Source organism: Pelobates fuscus, chromosome 13 (genome assembly GCF_036172605.1).
Source record: "Pelobates fuscus isolate aPelFus1 chromosome 13, aPelFus1.pri, whole genome shotgun sequence".
In the NCBI taxonomy this organism is placed as follows: Eukaryota; Metazoa; Chordata; class Amphibia; order Anura; family Pelobatidae; genus Pelobates; species Pelobates fuscus.
In genome coordinates this window covers 91,950,418-91,973,861 of record NC_086329.1, presented here as the reverse complement: position 1 = coordinate 91,973,861, position 23,444 = coordinate 91,950,418, and the positions used below count along the sequence as shown (strand labels likewise).

Here is a 23,444-nt window from a genome sequence, read left to right as displayed (position 1 = left end):
TTTTTTTTTTTTAATTATTATTAACATAAACCTTTATTTTTAATTGTTTTATTTTACACTAGCAGGGAGACTGCCTGTCAGCACAGACAGTCCCCCTGCAGGCAGACACATGGACACCTATTGTGACCATGTGATCGCTCTGTTGAGCGATCACATGGCCCCTCGGGTCCTAATCCACCATGGGGAGACTGTCTGGGCTGCAGGCAGTCTCCCCATACCGAGAGCACATTACACCGTTAGGACAGTTCAGGAACGTCAGCGGTCGGCAACGCTAAAATGACGATGACGGTCCTGAACCTTCCTCGGTCGTTAAGGGGTTCACCACTATAGGCACCCAGACCACTTCAGCACCCTCAGGGCACTATAGTGCCATGAAAACAAGTTGGTTTTCCTGGCACTATAGTGGTCCTTTAATGGACAAAGTCACAGCATAAGTACTAGACACATACGCACTCTTTTTTTAAGTCTGGGAACCATGGGAGGACTATGCTGACCGCTGAGAGGAGTGGCGCAACAGGGATGAAGGCCTTTGCTGCCCTGGATGGAGATGGACCCCCCCTTGTCATCCCTTTCTATTGTGTCTACCTTCTCTTCTCATTCTGATTATGTCCTCTTTTGTGAAAACTGTATAAATGTTCATGCATGCATATGGTGATCACAAGATAGGTAAGCGCAGTAGAGCACCAAAGACAGACTCAGCGCGACACAGTTATGCATCAGTAGCTCGGAAATAAATTTCCTACGATGTCGCACAATCACCATGCCTTTGTGCACGAGAGATGCACGTAACATAGATCAGCCCACCCAGAAAAAGTTTGTAATGCTTATGTGCATACATCTGATGCACCTGTGTCACATTCACTGTGAAATCTGTGAAAAACGTATCCTTATGCTCATTCATTGTGCTTTATTGTATAATATACTTATTGGTTGCCTTGCCTTTTGTCAATGTAAGTTGATATGGATGACTTGATAAATAAAGAATAAAAAAAAAAAAAGAGAGAGCTCCCTCTACCCTTTGTACATCGGAGTGCCATTTTTCCACCCTGGATATCCATACGTTACCCAGGAGTGAGCCCATTGCACACACAGCTATATGTGCAGCTACACAGGAAGTTCTATCCTGTATCACTCCTAAAACAGGTAACTCAGGAGAGTGGAAATTGGGGGGAAGGTAGATGAGGTGGAGGACTGTCTAAAGTCCCTGGAAAGTAGAGGAGCCAGAGGGACCCCGCATTGTGACCAGCACTTAGAGACTGCCTGGAACCCTGTGCCGGATCAGAGGTTGGCTGCATCCCGCTGAACTTTACTCGTGGAGTACTCTGGCTGTACACCTCCGATCCAAGGTCTTTTTGGACAGACTGCTCTTGGGAACTAGCCTTGTGGGGAAAATTGTATTTTGTGGATAACATTGTAAGGCACCCAGATGTATGGGAGTTAAATATATTGTTATGTCTCAGAGACAGAGTGATGAAATGTTATCGTTCTTTTTAATGACCGCCTGTTGGGAATGTTAGTATAAATATGAGTGCTTTGTGGAAAACGTTGTTGTTTTACCCCTTCACTAAGTCTGGACTTGTTGTTGGGGAAGGACTGTAGTCACTTTGACGACCTATTCCCAGTGTCAGAGGAACTCGGTCGGAGTACAGGAGCTCAGGCACAGCATGTAATTTGTTTACATGTATTCTTTAGAGTATTTGAAATTTTGGCTTTGCGATAACTGCAGATCTAGTATCTGAACTATTAGGAAGTCACAGTACAAGAGAGAAGGTTCATTTAAAAAAAAGGACACACTCTTCACTCATTAATAAATATATAATGGTTAAAAAGGTGCTTATTTTGATTGGTAGATGTATGCATCTTCTGTTGTGATTAAAAAAAAAAATCTAAATCCGTGCAACACAACCTTCAATGTGGCATTCACGGCTCACTCACTCTCTGCCACATGAAAGATTATTAAAAACAGGCATCAACCAATCTCACTTACATGGAAAGGGAGGAGGGAGGGGATGAAAGGCATTTTTTCTTTTTTTTAGCAATACTATAAAAAAAATTAAATGTTGCCCAATCCCCTCAGTCTGTTTTCCTCATGTCTTACCTTTGAAGCGCCCAGCTGACGTTTTCCATAGAAGAGTGCCCTCATGAATCAGCTTCCGCCGGAGCAGTTCCTCTTTGCCGAAGCAGTAGTTTCCCATCACTTGCACTGCGGACCTGCTGTCCACACGGTGATAGATCTCCTGCAGGCGCAAATTCTTCTCATAGTTGTCCACCTCCTGATCAATGGAAGTGATTAATTCCTTGATCAGGGTCAGGGAAGCAGCCATGTCCTGGTACTCCTCTTCATCCCCTAGCAAACACAAAGAAATGTTTCCATGATTATGGCTCAGGGAACCCGGCCATCCTACATACTGAATAGCTAGAGCACCATTTATCAAGAGCGTGATGGCTAAACACATAGTGATTATATAATACTGGGAATCAAACGTTTAGAAACAAATGCAAGTAGGTGGCACGTCTGCTGCAATGCATGATATATTATATAAAGATAAGTAGAACCGTGCCAATAAAGATATTATTTGGGGGAATGTGGGGGGGGGGACGGGACGATTATAGTCTGGCAACCTTAATCTGTCTTCTGTCATTCACCTTTAGAGTTATGCAGTATCCGATCGATGAGGACTGGGTACTTGGTAATTCTCTGAGTGACCAGCAGTATACATTCCTGCACCCCGTGTCTGCGCAGCAGTGGAGAACGCGTCATTTTCTGCAAAGAAAGAAGGTTCAGAAGGTGCCCCGTGTGCTACTTCAGCAAAATCCCTAACTGAGGTTTAAGGGAGCAGTCAACTTCCTTTACTTCGAGCGTGGGGAGATAAGACAAATTTCTGATCCCTGTATATACTCAGATATACCCAGATTAAAAGCAGTATGAATCAACTTTACATTTCTCATCTATAGAGAAGACTAACATGAACAATCAAAAAGCCTGGCCCTGGAGATGCTACCCAACATAAAGCTTGAGTATTAAATCCCCTACCCTGATCCACTGCTGGAACTTCTTGTCTCTGGAGAAGAGCTCCTTGTAGAGTTTAACAGCCTTCTGGTGTTGGCTGCAGAACTCTGTATAGGCTTTCTTCATATGCTCTGCGTTGGTGCCGGAAAACTGGGAAAAAACAGAGAAGATATCATCAAGTCATGGACCAACACCTACTGGGGTTTGCAATAGCCTCTTGTGAGTTACTGTTGAAGTACTTTGAGGGGGTGTATATGGTGTTGGTAGAGAAGTACTACGGCAGGAGTGGTTTTAAAAAAGGCGGAAAACTGTCTGGAAGATGACCGTGGCCATGATTGGTTACCTGATTAATGAGGATGTCCCCCAGCTTGTTGATGACAAAGTTTGTGTTGCTATCAGACGCCAGTGAGTCCTTACGTCTCTCCAGAAGTCGGATGAGGAAGCGCGCATGAATATCGCTGAGCTCGTCCACGCATGGAAACATCTTATGGACCAGTGCTTGGTCCATCTGCAGGTCCTCTAGCATCCCTTTCCGGAACATGTTCGTCATTATTTTTAGAGTGCGCACATGATGGACCTCGGTCTGAATCAACTCTGGGGAGGTGAGGAAACGGTTAAGCTATGTATAGTAAAGTCAGCAGCAGTCATTGTGGGAAATCTATCAAATCACTGTATATTTTGGTAGTTCATCAAACACATACAATAAAGTATTGCTAAGACTGTCGTCTCTGTTCCATCTGCTGTACTAAGCATTATCTAGGGGGTGTCAAGTTGCCGGCCCTCACCGTATATCACGTCCTGTCGTTTCATCACATCCTTCTTGTGCTGCTGTAGGTAGTTATTATCCACGGCGAGACTCCAGGAATCTGCCTCAAACTCTTTCTCATCGGTCGCAAAATCGCTCATCAGCTGATTGTACATAACCTCGGCTCCTAAAACACAACAGAAATTAAATAACCCGCTCGTGACGCAGGAGTCAAACCAAACAAACACCAGCTACACAAGGCAAGTAATGACACTTCTTCCAGGAAGACAGGGGAGTCAGACTTTTTTTTCTGTTTCTTTTTGGGGGGGGTTTCCTGAATCAGTAATACCAAGGGGTCTTTTTCCAACCTTTAATATTCTATGTATTATAGTTAATGGGAGGCATTGTGATTACATGTAAAGCGTAGAGAGACCCTGCAGAATATTTATTAACCTTAAACGTGAGTAGGAACAGGGGTAATTGAATAGCAGTTTAAGATCTGGAGTAACGGGTCTCCAGCATTTACATACTTTTTCCCATCACAGTACTACTGCTCTTGAATAAGGGTGAAATTTATGTGATCATTCTGCACAATTGTACCTTCATCGATCAGAGATTCCACAGATAGTGTTCGGTTGCGCATGTTCAGTGAGTCTGTGGACTGAGACAGGATCCTGCGGATTCCCAATGGGCTTTCATCATTCAGATTCCTGAATAGGAAAAAAAAAAATATATCACAAGCACTTAGCACTATAACACATTCTCTATCCCTTGCAAAGTCACCAAAATCCTTGCCAACGTATTCTACTTTATCCCCCTTACTGTGCCACCCTTTCCGCAAATCTGTAGAAAGAGTTTAGAACTGCTATTTGTATTTAATAAACATGTCCTTTAGCTGCGAAAGATTCTGCAAGCTCACCCCGAGATATTGGTGGTAGAAACACTCTTGGACAGAGATAAAGATGTCCGCCCCCTGCGGGACCCAAGAATTGAGTGGCGCAGGCTGTCCGAAGGGTAGATGGCAGAACTGGGGCGCTCTCGCAATGTAGTAGCTGTAAGGGGAAGAAAAATAACATATAAGGCCAAGGAAAGGGAACAGAAGATATCTTGTATAATTGTAAACTGCTTAGAAATAGGATGTGCTAAAAAAAAAAAAGGTTATAACGGTCAAAACAGCAATGCAAATAAAAAATGCAATAAGTAATAGCATTGTGACAAGTATCCTGCAGAGGGCAGTAAAGTACCGCCAGGACAGTTATTGCTTTTGGAAAGAGATTTAACCACTTGCATGCCACAGGCAGGGCTGTCCGATAGAATGCAGATGCTGTACATCTGACAGTGCATGCAATCAAATGGCTGCTGCTCGCCCGTTGAGCTTGCACTCTAATAATGAGCAGCTACTTACTTTTATTGCGCAGGGACACATTCTGGAGTGCAGAATTATTCTTTAAAGAAGCTGCTTTCTGTTGCTGTTTGGGGAAAAAACACGGGAAATAAACATTTAGCAACCCACAGTGTGATCTGCAGCCATTTTAAAGTATATTCAATGTATTTACCAAATTACCCTATACGACCACTCCTGGACAGCCGGTTTGTCCCTAAACACCCCTTGGTGACATAACATTCCCTCTCGGCACAAAAGCTTACACCTCTGTTTTAAACTCCCCCTCCCTTGAATCTCAATTCCCCCCTCCCGACCATCATAAATGGAGAGAAAATCTCCAGGGACAGATGCACCTGGTTTCACCCATCACATATTATGACAGACAGAGAGATTAGGTTGTTTAAAGTTACCTTTTGTTTCACCTTGGTGCAGCTGGGCAATGAATCTTTACATCTGTTGTGTATCGTAACACTACACGCTGAAAGATGGAGACAAAACAAACGGCGATTAATAAATCATATTTAAACATATGTCCAGCCCAAGGCTTATATATTCTGATTGTGATAGTACGGACTGATCCCAGGTTTTATAACTATTGAAAACTGAACTATTAGAAGGACAAACAAATATGGCACTTCGAGCACCCCACCTCCCTACCCTAGGAGTAGTTATAATTACAGAGCACCCTACTTCTCCTACCCTAGGAGCAGTTATAATTACAGAGCACCCTACTTCTCCTACCCTAGGAGTAGTTATAATTATAGAGCACCCCACCTCCCCTACCCTAGGACTAGTTATAATTATAGAGCAACCCACCTCCCCTACCCTAGGAGTAGTTATAATTATAGAGCACCCCACCTCCCCTACCCTAGGAGTAGTTATAATTACAGAGCACCCTACTTCTCCTACCCTAGGAGTAGTTATTATAGAGCACCCTACTTCTCCTACCCTAGGAGTAGTTATTATAGAGCACCCTACTTCTCCCACCCTAGGAGCAGTTATAATTATAGAGCACCCCACCTCCCCTACCCTAGGAGTAGTTATAATTACAGAGCACCCTACTTCTCCTACCCTAGGAGTAGTTATAATTACAGAGCACCCTACTTCTCCTACCCTAGGAGTAGTTATAATTATAGAGCACCCCACCTCCCCTACCCTAGGACTAGTTATAATTATAGAGCAACCCACCTCCCCTACCCTAGGAGTAGTTATAATTATAGAGCACCCCACCTCCCCTACCCTAGGAGTAGTTATAATTACAGAGCACCCTACTTCCCCTACCCTAGGAGTAGTTATAATTATAGAGTACCCTACTTCTCCTACCCTAGGAGTAGTTATTATAGAGCACCCTACTTCTCCTACCCTAGGAGTAGTTATTATAGAGCACCCTACTTCCCCTACCTTACGAGTAGTTATAATTATAGAGCACCCCACCTCCCCTACCCTAGGAGTAGTTATAATTATAGAGCACCCAACTTCTCCTACCCTAGGAGTAGTTATAATTATAGAGCACCCCACCTCCCCTACCCTAGGAGCAGTTATAATTATAGAGCACCCCACCTCCCCTACCCTAGGAGTAGTTATAATTATAGAGCACCCTACTTCTCCTACCCTAGGAGTAGTTATAATTATAGAGCACCCCCACCTCCCCTACCCTAGGAGTAGTTATAATTATAGAGCACCCTACTTCTCCTACCCTAGGAGTAGTTATAATTATAGAGCACCCCACCTCCCCTACCCTAGGAGCAGTTATAATTATAGAGCACCCCACCTCCCCTACCCTAGGAGTAGTTATAATTATAGAGCACCCTACTTCTCCTACCCTAGGAGTAGTTATAATTATAGAGCACCCCACCTCCCCTACCCTAGGAGCAGTTATAATTATAGAGCACCCCACCTCCCCTACCCTAGGAGTAGTTATAATTATAGAGCACCCTACTTCTCCTACCCTAGGAGTAGTTATAATTATAGAGCACCCTACTTCTCCTACCCTAGGAGTAGTTATAATTATAGAGCACCCTACTTCTCCTACCCTAGGAGTAGTTATAATTATAGAGCACCCTACTTCTCCTACCCTAGGAGTAGTTATAATTATAGAGCACCCTACTTCTCCTACCCTAGGAGTAGTTATAATTATAGAGCACCCTACTTCTCCTACCCTAGGAGTAGGTATAATTATAGAGCACCCTACTTCTCCTACCCTAGGAGTAGTTATAATTATAGAGCACCCCACCTCCCCTACCCTAGGAGTAGTTATAATTATAGAGCACCCTACTTCTCCTACCCTAGGAGTAGTTATAATTATAGAGCACCCTACTTCTCCTACCCTAGGAGTAGTTATAATTACAGAGCACCCCACCTCCCCTACCCTAGGAGTAGTTATAATTATAGAGCACCCCACCTCCCCTACCCTAGGAGTAGTTATAATTATAGAGCACCCCACCTCCCCTACCCTAGGAGTAGGTATAATTATAGAGCACCCCACCTCCCCTACCCTAGGAGTAGTTATAATTATAGAGCACCCCACCTCCCCTACCCTAGGAGTAGGTATAATTATAGAGCACCCCCACCTCCCCTACCCTAGGAGTAGGTATAATTATAGAGCACCCCCACCTCCCCTACCCTAGGAGTAGGTATAATTATAGAGCACCCTACTTATCCGATCCTAGGAGTAGGTATAAAGAACCTGCATACAAATCCCAGCCAGGATAAGATAAATTAGACACTAAACGCAGGGCACTGTAGATAAAAGTGATTTCCCCTCACAGTGAGCTCCTATCTACACACAGGATCTGCGGAACACATGTCAAAGCAAAGTCTGCATGGAGCGTTACACAAGTAACATATGTCATAGAAGCAAAGAGGGGTTAACATATATTTAACCCCCTTTAACACGAGACAGCCATGGATCTATACAGTGGCCTAGACTCTTGTTTAATAATGAACTGCTTATAAAAAAGATGCGGCTGATGGAGACGGAGATAAAGTTGTTCCTAGCAGCCCTGACAAATGGATTGTGTGTGTTAACCTTGTGTGACCCACATTCCACACTGACACTTCCTAATGAAAGAAAATTTACATACTGTGCCTGGGACAACAGGATATTTAAAGCAATATAACCCTTCTTATGGTAAGAGCTCTCTCTTCCTGGATCTATAGTTCTCACACATTATGCAGCTATATATCCACTCAACGCCATCCACCCCCCCAACCCCCAACATACATTCAATACCATTAGAAATGTGATGGAACACACTCATAATATTTTCCATCAAATACCATTTACTTTGTAAACTACATACATAGCTAGTAATGTCTAAGAAAGAGCCATTCCAAATGGAAAAAAATTAACTGTTCATAACCACCCACATCTTTTAAATGAACACTATACAACAGAATGACTACAGCTTATTGAATTTGTTCTGGTGAGTAGAATCATTCCCTTCAGGCTTTTTGCTGTAAACACTGTCTTTTCAGAGAAAATGCAGTGTTTACATTACAGCCTAGTGATAACTTCACTGGTCACTCCTCATATGGCTACTAGAGGTGCTTCCTGGGGCAGTGCTGCACAGTGTGACTGACATTCAGTGTATCCACCCTCTGCATGCAGACACTGAACTTTCTTAGTAGAGATGCATTGATTTATTGCATCTCTATGAGAAGACGCGGATTGGCCAGGGCTGTGTTTGGCTTCTGCTGGCTCTGCCCCTTATCTGCCTCCTTGACAGTCTCAGCCAGCCCAATGCTTTCCTATGAGAAAGCATTGTGATTGGCTGAGACCACCACTTCTAAAGAAGTCAGCCAAGCAGGCAGATCGGGGCAGAGCCAGTAGCAGCAGCAGACTGGAATAGAAGTAATATTTTACTATATTTAGAGTGGTAAGGGGGCTAGATGATCTTTTTAACACTATAGGGTTAGGAATACATTTGTGTTCCTGACCCTATGGTGTTTATTTAATGCCGAAAGAAACACACTATTTATATTGTGAGATAGAACGCTGTCTGGCAACCAAGTACCCCTTCAATATCACAGCATGGGGTCATTGTAAGCAGATACTGGACAGCTTTCCCATTTATTATAGGCAAGGCAACCATCAGGGGGATATACAACCCATACACGTGTAAGGGGCCCCAATCAATAAATTGTTACAAGGAGGAACCTGTCTGCATCTTCCGTTTTTCTGCACTGAGCCACCATGGGGTGGCAGGGGTGACAACTAGTACTCTGCTAAGGGACCTGGTTATTCATTAGGGCCTGTATGCACCAGGCCCCTTACTGGACTTTACTGACGGTCCATTCTCACTCTTGAATGGCAGTGCTAAGTGGAAGTGAAGTGGATGCCTGCAGCCCACAATCCGGTACCCTGTGCTAGCCGGATTCCGTTGGCTAAATAAAATATCAGTTTAAATGTTTGTGTGTGTGTACATATATAGTGTGTGTCTATAGCAATGCATGTATATGTAGCTGTGTGTGTACATATTGTGTGTGTAGCAGGGTGTGTGTATGTTTAATAGAGTTTGTTTAGTGTTGTGTGTTTGTGCAGCAATCTGTGTGTGGGTGTGTCTGTATTGAGTTGTAGGTGTGTAGATCTGTGTGTATCCCATGAGAATGTCTATAACGCAATATGCGTTTGTCTCTCTGGAAGTTTGTGTCATCTTGGTGAGTGTCGGTCAGGGGGGTGGGGGGTAGGGGAGGGCAATCATTTTAAAGGTGACCTTTATTTGAGGAACTATGGAATCAGAGTTAACAGAGGGCAGAATTTAACAGTTTCAAAACGTACAAGTATTTGTTGTCCCACCTGCAAAGGTAAAAGGCTAAACCTAGCTCCACAAACACAAGCTGTGAGGGTTCACAGTAAATCTTAGTGCTTGGACTGTGAAAACCAGGATTTACTATGAATAATAGGGTACAGTTAAGTACCCTATTATGGGGCAAGCTATTTAACGCTTTCTGTACCTTTGCAAGGAGGAAGATATTGGATGTGATGTCTGTCGATGCCAGCCCTGGGTGGGGGGGTTGGGGGGGGGGGGTAGTGTGAGCCTGGGGGTCCATGGTGCTAATGAGATGAACGAGAGACAGAGGTCTCTGCTGTGATGGATTATAAAAGGCTCATTGTAAACGAACTGGCATCCAATCCCGGAATCACAAGCTTCTCTTCAAAGCTTGGCCGACATGCCCCTTAATGTGACTCTTATTAACTCATTGAGGGAGGGTCTGACCCAGAAACCTCACCATCATTACTACATTTTCATGGTTAAAGGAGCTGTCCCACCAGTAAACTTTATACCTTTTAGCCATATAAAAAAATCTAAATGTTCTGCCCAATCTGGAACCACATATGATGCCTCCATAAAGTGATACTTCTGTGTCTCAGAGTATTTAATAATAGATCATCAACATTAAACAAACACTTTTTCTAACTTATGTGAATGAGAGAAAGCATTAAGCAAGGACAAGACACGGGCGCACACACTCATTTATAGCACGGATCGCTATATTGCTTCTTCATTATTATTAACAGGCAATAAAGCAAATGAGAAGCCAGTGGAGCAATCCATGAGATGTCCCTATTAGTTTTTCCCAACGCGTAAGCCTATAATATGGAGGAAAATTAGTAAACCAGGCATCCTCTCGTGATGGGCGTCTATGGGTAGCTAGACTATAAATACTTTGGAGGCTGAGTGTGCATTTTTAGCCAGGCAAGATATTTTGGCATGGACATTATAGGGATAGTCTAAGCATCATAAAACACTACTGCACGTTGTAGTGATTATGGTGCCAGGAGTCACCTAGAGTTGCCCTACCGTAGGTAGTCACACTATTTTCGAATTACCTGACCCTTACTGGGTGCATCATTTCTGGATATCACTAAAGCAGAGATTTTAATATTGCTTCAGCAGTATCTATTATGTTGCTATTTGGACATCATTCGATGGCTGTGGGTGTAGTAATACCCCGTACACCGCACCTGATTGGGGCAATGTGGACAAGACAAGACAGGCGGCGCAATGAAGAGGGGAGTAAGTCAGGACTCACAATGAAATGCATGTAAGATGCCAAAATCACGGCACACCCCTGACATGTCAACTATTAACAAATCACCCGTTCAATTCAAATAACAGCAACAAAAAAAATACATCATCAATCATTACCCTGCACCAAAACGCTAGCAAACAACATACAATTACTCAAAAGACTTCTAAATAGAATAGTTTGTCATATGGAACCAATTCTAGGCCTCAGGTCAAGACCGACAGTCGAGTCGGTTTAGAAATATCTCCAGCACTTTGATATGGTATTATTTTCCACTAATCCATGCTCCACTGTTAACGACCTTTTTTTTTACAGGACATTTTAGCGTTAGGATAGCGTTAGTATTGGTACTGTAGCGGTTAATGTTTAAAGGGATAGCTTATTGTTGTGGTCCCGGTGCGAAAAGACTGTTCCTGCACATACGGTCTTTTCTGCGATAAAACAGTGTTTATGTTGCTAAGCAAATGGAAGTAAAACTATTTTATTGTATTTTTTGAGGAGGGACAATAACTCTAAATAGTTAGTTTAACACTAACATTTGGAATACTTGTTTGAACTTCTAACTTTAGAATGTTCCTTTAAGTGGTGAAGGGGTTAATATATGATATGCAAGTTCCAGTGCTGTCTGAGATTAGAGGGAGTTACAGTCCAAGGTGTTAGTGTGTGTCATTAAATTGGTAGCAGGTACTGCCTAAAGATTTAACTCCCACTAATCTCAGACATCCTGGTTTTGCTCGCGATTAGAGCCCCTGTACTGCACAAGGGTGATTCATGCATTATTACCCCTCCGTTACGGGAAAGAATTGCTCAGATGACGTCGCTATCCATACAGTATCCAGCTCCACGAAGGGTTGATAAGTCATGAAGAGGGCCAGGTGGAGGTTTACAAAAGTTCCAATTTACGATCAAAACACAAACAATATTAACAAACTGCTCAACAGGACAGAATTCCGGGGTTTCATTTTATTATGATGATGATCACCAACAAATATCTAATAAATTGCACACACTCTGCTGGAATAACTTTATAATACTAAACGGACTTCTGTATCTGGCTTAATGAGAGACAAATTGTGACACGTTATTGTAACAGAGTTAAAGTAAGATATTAGAAATACATTTATGCTTCCTGTAATATAGTAAAGGATGGGTCTGAAAGATAAAATGCCAGTTTGATTCCTAGAATCCGAGTCCAAACGGTACTATTACGTATAATATGGAGCAGGGCCTGCTGGTTCCTTTCTCTGGCTGTTTAGCGTCCTGTGTTTTACCCAAGCCTTCGGATTAGAAAATAAAGTGTCCGAGAGCTCAGAGACAAACATCCCTATCTTACAAACTCATAGAGAAGAACGGAGAGTTTGTCTGGAGGAATACGGACCAAAGTGACGGACCTCTGCCCGCTGCCATATCCTGATATACAGGATATATAAGTCTATAGCAATGCAACCAAAGTGGGAAGGAGAACGATATATGGTTTGCTTTCCAAAGCCATGCAGATAAATATCGACTCTATATAAAACAAGGGCAGGCTGGTCCACAGCTCCCTGACCCTTCAACACGCCACCATCACAATTACAGCACGGCCGAGGTGGGCCGGCCACTGAGTGTGTCACTGCATTGGTACGCACTCTACGTTGATGGGGAAAGCCTGCAGTAATTGTGAGTTGTCACCTCCCACGGCTGCTGCAATCTCCCACACATTGCTTTCCCCGCTCTCACATCCTGCGTCTGAATAAAAAATACCATTCTAAGATCTGACACATTGTTATACGGCTGATACATAGGTCGCTGTGTGGAGGTGAGGAGTACGGTCTCTCTACAACACGTACATAGGATTGTGACGGCATGGCTCTCTCGCTGTGCACTCCAATTTACTAAGCAGAGAATGAACGGCCTAGCTTCTCTCTAGCCCATAGTGAGAATCCAGTCAAATGAAAGATCTAATTCCATCCAGCCAACCAACCAACAATCCATATGGACAAAGAGGAAACTTTAATTTTAGGAGAGTGACTATTCTGGGAACTTTCAGGTGGCTTACCAATAACAATTTAGATTGTAAGCTTGCAGGCCACCTAATCATTCACGTTGTATAAAAGAGCTTCAATGGATAGATCCCAGTGCATAGCCAGGGCCATTGTTATCTTTAGTATTAGATTGTGTACATTGTAATGTTAACTCCCGCCCCTGATTGTGCAGTGCTGCGGAATATGTTCACGCTTTATAAATGTCAGTTATAATAACAATTATGCAACTAAAATGTAATTTAGAACAAGAACAATGAATCCTATGTACGCAGACTGATTTCTAAACACATTTATTGTAGTTTAAAGTTTTACTGGAAATATTATGGCTGTGGAGCTGCTACACACACCTTACACGCTCCTAGAAAAGAGGGACAGATGGATTTAGGACCAAAATAGCGACTGTCCCTCCTAAATAGAGACACTTGGAAGGTATGTAATTATCCTACCAGGAATCTAACCAAGAACTGACATTGGCCGTCACCAGCCAGCCGGCAGCTCACCAGAACCGCACGCCATCTCGGCAAACAGTGTGTCAGACAGTTCATTGAGATGGCGTGCGTTATTGTCAGCTATCTCAGACAATACGGCTGTCTGCCACTTTCCATAACCACCTGACAGGAAATGCTGGAGGCAGAAGGAGCATGAGCTCATTAAAAAGCAAGGAACGGTTGCAAAATAGTGAGCATTAGATCAGGTAACAAACAGTCTATGGGAAGGTCTATGAAGAAAGCTGCCCGTTTTCCCCATACATGCCAGCGGTATAACGCTGCGCTGATCATAACGCAACATACACCGCCATGTCTCCAACATTGACCTTCATTTAATATTTTTTAATACGCTTTTCAAAATGATTTATCATTATTGGACAAACTTTTAAAATACTTTTTCCAAAATATTAAAATATCTATTATCGGGCTGCCAATGTAAAATCTGTGCATAAAATACATTTGTGGTCAGCATGCACTGCACACTGCCGACAGACGTGATCATTCGTCCCTTACAGGTAGAGCGCCTGCAAGGGGAAGATTGTTATTCTCTTCCACCCTCCTTTCTTTGGACATTTTTTTTATTTTACCTTTTAAACCCTTCCTTCCCTCCTGATCTCTGAGCCAGCCAAATGGTCCAATCACAGGATTCTCTATAAAAAGTATGAGATTGGACCACGTGCTACCCCAGTGACATCAGAAGGGGAGCGGAAGATCGGAGTTTTGCCCGGCACTGGATTCCTGCTGGTTATACTGCAAATTGAGAGGAGGGTCCCTCTCTATAGTGTCCAGTTAGGACATTTTACACCTGAATGGTTCCTCTCCCCAAACCCACCACCAAAATAAAAGGGTTCTAGTAATGCTTTAAATCATTTGAAAAACCATATTAAATCTACTACAATGACCTACGTGAGTGTTATACAGAAGGAATGTAAGTAAATCTGCACACACACCATCCCTCCAGCCCCCCCTATCTCTGTATGTGGTGCAGCTGCCCCCCTATTGAGTTCCAGTTCAGTTGTCTGGGTTAAATTAAGAAGTTATTTTTAAACCTATAAAACATTCACACTGAGCAGTCATGTTATCGCCACAGTTGCACTGTATGTGTGAGCACCCTCTCCACACATTGAAACACAGATGGTATGCATTAAACTCAGCCAGAAACACATCGCATTGCTGGCTCTCACTAAGCATGTCTGTTTAAATGGGTCACAAATATACAGGAAACACGCTCAGACACATTAACACACTGGCTCACAACACGCACCAACACACAAAGACTGATATGCAATGGAACACACACCAAAACATTAGCACAGGCTGACACACAATACACATGACTCCAACACAGACATACAATATGCAGACACATCAATCACACAATGACACAAAACACTCACCACAACACAATACACACGCTGACATGTAAGCACAGGCTAAAACACAATCCGCACGGACTCATCAACAGACTAAAATACACCACGCAGACACACAACACTCACTGACACATTAACACACACCGTCCTGCAGGCGGTCAGAGTACTGATGGATTATACGCCTGCAAGTACCAGGGTACAGCCAACGAGAGGGGGTTGGTTAAATGGATAGCAGCTGTTTTTATGGACAGATGTGGGATCCAATGCCACAAGGAGTCCATTTAATTGCTTTCCCACGGAGCTGCTGGTGGAGGACATACTATACAGGTGGGAACAGCTGCGTGCTTTAGACCCAGTAATGCAATACAAAGAGGGGCTTCTAGTGAAGATTTGGAAGAGGTTTCCTACCCTTCGTGTCCCGATATGAACGCATGCTCTTTGATAGGCAGAAATGTACCCAGGAATTACAAGTTTCTCGTATACCCACTGATATACACTCTATGGAGATCTATATGCTCTTACCAGGGTTCCCTCTAAGTATTGCGTTGTGAGCAGTAAAGCTCTGAATTGGGTACCAACAAACAAAAAAATCTTAAACAACCACCAATTATCTTTATATGTAAACAGCTGGATGTGGTCAGTAGAAGGAAACATTCTAAACCATTTCAGTGCTAGAGGGAACTATCAATTAAAATCTAAACAACTGGTCAATCAATAAACCTTCTAGCACCCCAAAAACAAGAGAGAAAAAAGTGTGTGTGTGTGTGTCTGTCTCTCTCTCCACACTCCCCCAGGAGGATGAAGATTTCAGGGTCCTCAAACAGTGGGACAAATCAAATCACTCTGTCCCACCCCACAGAATCACCTGTGCTAATGTCACGAGACACAGACAGCTGAATTATTGGGGTTTGGGGAGAGGTTTTAGATGGTGATTCAGATACTATGACCGATACCACTTCCTGACACCCTTGATATCACACATATTAACTGAACTAACGGTTTGTGCAACTAGTATTCAGGATCCCATAAAACAGTGAGTCACTGGCTGTAAACCATTCACACACAGCGGACTACATATATAATCCATTTACAAGCATTGCAGCCAATTGTGCGTTTCATCATTACCCTGTACTCTGCTAACTACAGTCAGGCTCGTCATCTGATCCCCTGCTGTCCCATCCCCCACTAGTAAAACTAAGGCATAATCGGCCCATGCCCCGCTAGTTACTCTCAGAGATTATCTGCCTGTGCCCTGCTAGTTACTCTCAGAGATTATCTGCCCGTGCCCCGCTAGTTACTCTCAGGGATTATCTGCCCGTGCCCCGCTAGTTACTCTCAGAGATTATCTGCCTGCGCCCCGCTAGTTACTCTCAGAGATTATCTGCCTGCGCCCCGCTAGTTACTCTCAGAGATTATCTGCCTGCGCCCCGCTAGTTACTCTCAGAGATTATCTGCCTGCGCCCCGCTAGTTACTCTCAGAGATTATCTGCCCGTGCCCCGCTAGTTACTCTCAGAGATTATCTGCCTGTGCCCCGCTAGTTACTCTCAGAGATTATCTGCCTGTGCCCCGCTAGTTACTATCAGGGATTATCTGCCCGTGCCCCGCTAGTTACTCTCAGGGATTATCTGCCCGTGCCCCACTAGTTACTCTCAGGGATTATCTGCCCGTGCCCCACTAGTTACTCTCAGAGATTATCTCCCTGTGCCCCGCTAGTTACTCTGAGATTATCTGCCTGTGCCCTGCTAGTTACTATCAGGGATTATCTGCCCGTGCCCCGCTAGTTACTCTCAGGGATTATCTGCCCGTGCCCCACTAGTTACTCTCAGAGATTATCTGTCTGTGCCCCGCTAGTTATTCTCAGGGATTATACCCCCATCTCCCACTAGTTACTATAAGGGATTATCTGTCCGTGCCCTGCTAGTTACTATCAGGGATTATCTGCCCGTGCCCCGCTAGTTACTCTCAGGGATTATCTGCCCGTGCCCCGCTAGTTACTCAGAGATTATCTGTCTGTGCCCCGCTAGTTATTCTCAGGGATTATACCCCCGTCTCCCACTAGTTACTATCAGGGATTATCTGTCCGTGCCCGCTAGATACTATCAGGGATTATCTCTCCGTGCCCCGCTAGTTATTCTCAGGGATTATCCGCCCGTGCCCCTGCTAGTTATTTTCAGGGATTATACCCCCGTCTCCCACTAGTTACTCTCAGGGATTATCCGCCTGTGCCCTGCTAGTTATTCTCATGGATTATACACCCGTGCCCCGCTAGTTACTCTCAGGGATTATCTGCCCGTGCCCCACTAGTTATTCTCAGGTATTATACCCCTGTCTCCCACTAGTTACTCTCAGGGATTATCTGTCCGTGCTCCGCTAGTTATTCTCATGGATTATCTGCCCGTGCCCTGATAGTTATTCTCAGGGATTATCCACCCGTGCCCCGCTAGTTACTCTCAGGGATTATCTGCCCGTGCCCCGCTAGTTACTCTCAGGGATTATCCGCCCGTGCCCCGCTAGTTACTCTCAGGGATTATCCGCCCGTGCCCCGCTAGTTACTCTCAGGGATTATCCGCCCGTGCCCCGCTAGTTACTCTCACAGGTTATCCACCAAAATCCTACTAGTTTGTCTCAGAGTTTATCAACCTATACCTTGCTAGTTATTTGTAAGTAATAGAGTATACAAACTAAAGAAATATTGTTTTTGTTAAGAACAATAAGAGATGATTGCTACTTTTCCCCCTACTACTCCTGGTATATTGGTAAGAGGAGGCTGTGTATAGGATTTATTGGAGATAGGAGATCCCATGCTATGAAGGACATGTTCAAAGCAAAACAAGCAAAACAAGGAAAAGGGGATGGGAGGGCGCTGTGGTTAAGTAACCGCTCCACAGACAAGGAGATTCTGTTTGCTGCAGGATATGCACTATTTTATGTATATAAATCCTGTAGGGGAACCAGATGGTTGCCTCCATCTGTGGCCAGGCACACACACAATCCAAAACTCCAGCTGCCGTGTCGTAAGAGTCTCATGATGCCCAGCCAGCTAATGTTTCTATTTTACATTTTGGAAATATTGTGAAGCAGAGACAAGGGCTGCTAGTAACTTACAGGTCATAGCCTTTTGTTGACAAACTCTAGACAATTGTGATCAACATGCAGAGCACTACTTGTCTTTAAAGGACCACTCTAGGCACCCAGACCACTTCAGCTTAATGAAGTGGTCTGGGTGCCAGGTCCTTCCAGGGTTAACCCATTTTTTCATAAACATAGCAGTTTCAGAGAAACTGCTATGTTTGTGAATGGGTTAAGCCTTCCCCTATTTCCTCTAGTGGCTGTCTCACTGACAGCCGCTAGAGGCGCTTGCGTGATTCTCACTGTGAAAATCACAGTGAGAGCACGCAAGTGTCCATAGGAAAGCATTATGAATGCTTTCCTATGTGACCGGCTGAATGCGCGCGCAGCTCGTGCTGCGCGTGCGCATTCAGCCGACGGGGAGGAGAAGAGGAGGATCGGAGGAGGAGAGCTCCCCGCCCAGCGCTGGAAAAAGGTAAGTTTTTACCCCTTTCCAGAGCCGGGCGGGAGGGGGTCCCTGAGGGTGGGGGCACCCTCAGGGCACTCTAGTGCCAGGAAAACGAGTATGTTTTCCTGGCACTAGAGTGGTCCTTTAATAAAAAACAGAAAATAACAATTCTGCCAGGCACATTACCCGCTTTACACTTCCTAAAAGTCAATATGGTCTTAACTTATACACCATCATTTTGAGATCTGCTCTATAGAACTAAACACAATACTCTAGGTGAGATCTTACCAGGGATCTATAAAGTACTATCACTACCTCTCTATATCCTCCTGGAGATCTGCTCTATAGAACTGAACACAATACTCTAGGTGAGATCTTACCAGGGATCTATAAAGTACTATCACTACCTCTCTATATCCTCCTGGAGATCTGCTCTATAGAACTGAACACAATACTCTAGGTGAGATCTAACCAGGGATCTATAAAGTACTATCACTACCTCTCTATATCCTCCTGGAGATCTGCTCTATAGAACTGAACACAATACTCTAGGTGAGATCTTACCGGGGATCTATAAAGTACTATCACTACCTCTCTATATCCTCCTGGAGATCTGCTCTATAGAACTGAACACAATACTCTAGGTGAGATCTTACCAGGGATCTATAAAGTACTATCACTACCTCTCTATATCCTCCTGGAGATCTGCTCTATAGAACTGAACACAATACTCTAGGTGAGATCTAACCAGGGATCTATAAAGTACTATCACTACCTCTCTGTATCCTCCTGGAGATCTGCTCTATAGGACTGAACACAATACTCTAGGTGAGATATTACCAGGGATCTATAAAGTACTATCACTACCTCTCTATATCCTCCTGGAGATCTGCTCTATAGAACTGAACCCAATACTCTAGGTGAGATCTTACCAGGGATCTATAAAGTACTATCACTGCCTCTCTATATCCTCCTGGAGATCTGCTCTATAGAACTGAACACAATACTCTAGGTGAGATCTTACCAGGGATCTATAAAGTACTATCACTACCTCTCTATATCCTCCTAGAGATCTGCTCTATAGAACTGAACACAATACTCTAGGTGAGATCTTACCAGGGATCTATAAAGTACTATCACTACCTCTCTATATCCTCCTGGAGATCTGCTCTATAGAACTGAACACAATACTCTAGGTGAGATCTTACCAGGGATCTATAAAGTACTATCACTACCTCTCTATATCCTCCTGGAGATCTGCTCTATAGAACTGAACACAATACTCTAGGTGAGATCTTACCAGGGATCTATAAAGTACTTTCACTACCTCTCTCTGTATCCTCCTGGAGATCTGCTCTATAGAACTGAACACAATACTCTAGGTGAGATCTTACCAGGGATCTATAAAGTACTATCACTACCTCTCTATATCCTCCTGGAGATCTGCTCTATAGAACTGAACACAATACTCTAGGTGAGATCTTACCAGGGATCTATAAAGTACTTTCACTACCTCTCTCTGTATCCTCCTGGAGATCTGCTCTATAGAACTGAACACAATACTCTAGGTGAGATCTTACCAGGGATCTATAAAGTACTATCACTACCTCTCTATATCCTCCTGGAGATCTGCTCTATAGAACTGAACACAATACTCTAGGTGAGATCTAACCAGGGATCTATAAAGTACTATCACTACCTCTCTGTATCCTCCTGGAGATCTGCTCTATAGGACTGAACACAATACTCTAGGTGAGATATTACCAGGGATCTATAAAGTACTATCACTACCTCTCTATATCCTCCTAGAGATCTGCTCTATAGAACTGAACACAATACTCTAGGTGAGATCTTACCAGGGATCTATAAAGTACTATCACTACCTCTCTATATCCTCCTGGAGATCTGCTCTATAGAACTGAACACAATACTCTAGGTGAGATCTTACCAGGGTTCTATAAAGTACTATCACTACCTCTCTCTGTATCCTCCTGGAGATCTGCTCTATAGAACTGAACACAATACTCTAGGTGAGATCTAACCAGGGATCTATAAAGTACTATCACTACCTCTCTGTGTCCTCCTGGGATTTGCTCTATAGAACTGAACACAATACTCTATGTGAGATCTTACCAGGGATCTATAAATTACTATCACTACCTCTCTATAGCCTCCTGGAGATCTGCTCTATAGAACTGAACACAATACTCTATGTGAGATCTTACCAGGGATCTATAAAGTACTATCACTGCCTCTCTATATCCTCCTGGAGATCTGCTCTATATAACTGAACACAATACTCTAGGTGAGATCTTACCAGGGACCTATATAGTACTATCACTACCTCTCTATATCCTCCTGGAGATCTGCTCTATAGAACTGAACGCAATACTCTAGGTGAGATCTTACCAGGGATCTATAAAGTACTATCACTACCTCTCTCTGTATCCTCCTGGAGATCTGCTCTATAGAACTGAACACAATACTCTAGGTGAGATCTTACCAGGGATCTATAAAGTACTATCACTACCTCTCTATGTCCTCCTGGGATTTGCTCTATAGAACTGAACACAATACTCTAGGTGAGATCTTACCAGGGACCTATATAGTACTATCACTACCTCTCTATATCCTCCTGGAGATCTGCTCTATAGAACTGAACACAATACTCTAGGTGAGATCTTACCAGGGACCTATATAGTACTATCACTACCTCTCTATATCCTCCTGGAGATCTGCTCTATAGAACTGAACACAATACTATAGGTGAGATCTTACCAGGGATCTATAAAGTACTATCACTACCTCTCTATGTCCTCCTGGGATTTGCTCTATAGAACTGAACACAATACTCTATGTGAGATCTTACCAGGGATCTATAAATTACTATCACTACCTCTCTATATCCTCCTGGAGATCTGCTCTATAGAACTGAACGCAATACTCTAGGTGAGATCTTACCAGGGATCTATAAAGTACTATCACTACCTCTCTCTGTATCCTCCTGGAGATCTGCTCTATAGAACTGAACACAATACTCTAGGTGAGATCTTACCGGGGATCTATAAAGTACTATCACTACCTCTCTATAGCCTCCTGGAGATCTGCTCTATAGAACTGAACACAATACTCTATGTGAGATCTTACCAGGGATCTATAAAGTACTATCACTACCTCTCTATAGCCTCCTGGAGATCTGCTCTATAGAACTGAACACAATACTCTATGTGAGATCTTACCAGGGATCTATAAAGTACTATCACTACCTCTCTATAGCCTCCTGGAGATCTGCTCTATAGAACTGAACACAATACTCTAGGTGAGATCTTACCAGGGATCTAGAAAGTACTATCACTACCTCTCTATAGCCTCCTGGAGATCTGCTATATAGAACTGAACACAATACTCTAGGTGAGATCTTACTAGGGATCTATAAAGTACTATCACTACCTCTCTATATCCTCCTGGAGATCTGCTCTATAGAACTGAACACAATACTCTAGGTGAGATCTTACCAGGGATCTATAAAGTACTATCACTACCCCTCTATATCCTCCTGGAGATCTGCTCTATAGAACTGAACACAATACTCTAGGTGAGATCTTACCAGGGATCTATAAAGTACCATCACTACCTCTCTATATCCTCCTGGAGATCTGCTCTATAGAACTGAACACAATACTCTAGGTGAGATCTTACCAGGGATCTATAAAGTACTATCACTACCTCTCTATATCCTCCTGGAGATCTGCTCTATAGAACTGAACACAATACTCTAGGTGAGATCTTACCAGGGATCTATAAAGTACTATCACTACCTCTCTATATCCTCCTGGAGATCTGCTCTATAGAACTGAACACAATACTCTAGGTGAGATCTTACCAGGGATCTATAAAGTACTATCACTACCTCTCTATGTCCTCCTGGAGATCTGCTCTATAGAACTGGACACAATACTCTAGGTGAGATCTTACCAGGGATCTATAAAGTACTATCACTACCTCTCTATATCCTCCTGGAGATCGGCTCTATAGAACTGAACACAATACTCTAGGTGAGATCTTACCAGGGATCTATAAAGTACTATCACTGCCTCTCTATATCCTCCTGGAGATCTGCTCTATAGAACTGAACACAATACTCTAGGTGAGATCTTACCGGGGATCTATAAAGTACTATCACTACCTCTCTATATCCTCCTGGAGATCTGCTCTATAGAACTGAACACAATACTCTAGGTGAGATCTTACCAGGGTTCTATAAAGTACTATCACTACCTCTCTATATCCTCCTGGAGATCTGCTCTATAGAACTGAACACAATACTCTAGGTGAGATCTTACCGGGGATCTATAAAGTACTATCACTACCTCTCTATATCCTCCCGGAGATCTGCTCTATAGAACTGAACACAATACTCTAGGTGAGATCTTACCAGGGATCTATAAAGTACTATCACTACCTCTCTGTATCCTCCTGGAGATCTGCTCTATTCTAACAATGTCTCCCTGCCATTATGTGAGAATGACCGCCAGAAATTTGCACAACCCTCTAGTTGATCATGGTGTAAAAATATGAGCCATATTACAGAGCAGATCCACTGACAGCCATATGTAAAAATAATGTATTCTGACTGAAGGTGAGTGGGTGGAGAGTGTATTTAGACAGATTTTTGGAACTGTTCAGATGGCAAAGAACAGCATGTTCTGGGAGAGTCTCAATTGGCACACGGAGCTGAATCATCAGCTGCTCAATAAAGATGGACCAGTGATCTATAAACCTAATTGGTCAGTCTAACCTCATAATGACCACACATCAGCTACAACTACATGTTTGTTTGTCCACACACTGTAAAGCGCTGCAGAATTT

At 43.4% G+C, this 23,444-nt stretch overlaps 1 protein-coding gene across 4 annotated transcripts in view; it reads right to left on the bottom strand.

Moving 5' to 3' along the window:
• The window catches only part of ARHGEF2 (Rho/Rac guanine nucleotide exchange factor 2), a 602,646-nt gene that overhangs the window by 432,872 nt on the left and 146,330 nt on the right, over window positions 1-23,444 (bottom strand). For all 4 annotated transcript variants that reach the window (XM_063439527.1, XM_063439525.1, XM_063439526.1 and 1 more), the window contains 9 exons: window positions 5,550-5,617; window positions 5,161-5,224; window positions 4,675-4,807; window positions 4,356-4,465; window positions 3,796-3,942; window positions 3,354-3,604; window positions 3,035-3,160; window positions 2,647-2,764; window positions 2,099-2,347 (listed from right to left, as the gene is read on the bottom strand). In XM_063439527.1, coding sequence (XP_063295597.1) covers window positions 2,099-2,347; window positions 2,647-2,764; window positions 3,035-3,160; window positions 3,354-3,604; window positions 3,796-3,942; window positions 4,356-4,465; window positions 4,675-4,807; window positions 5,161-5,224; window positions 5,550-5,617 — 1,266 coding nt within the window. The remainder of the gene's footprint in view (window positions 1-2,098; window positions 2,348-2,646; window positions 2,765-3,034; window positions 3,161-3,353; window positions 3,605-3,795; window positions 3,943-4,355; window positions 4,466-4,674; window positions 4,808-5,160; window positions 5,225-5,549; window positions 5,618-23,444) is intronic.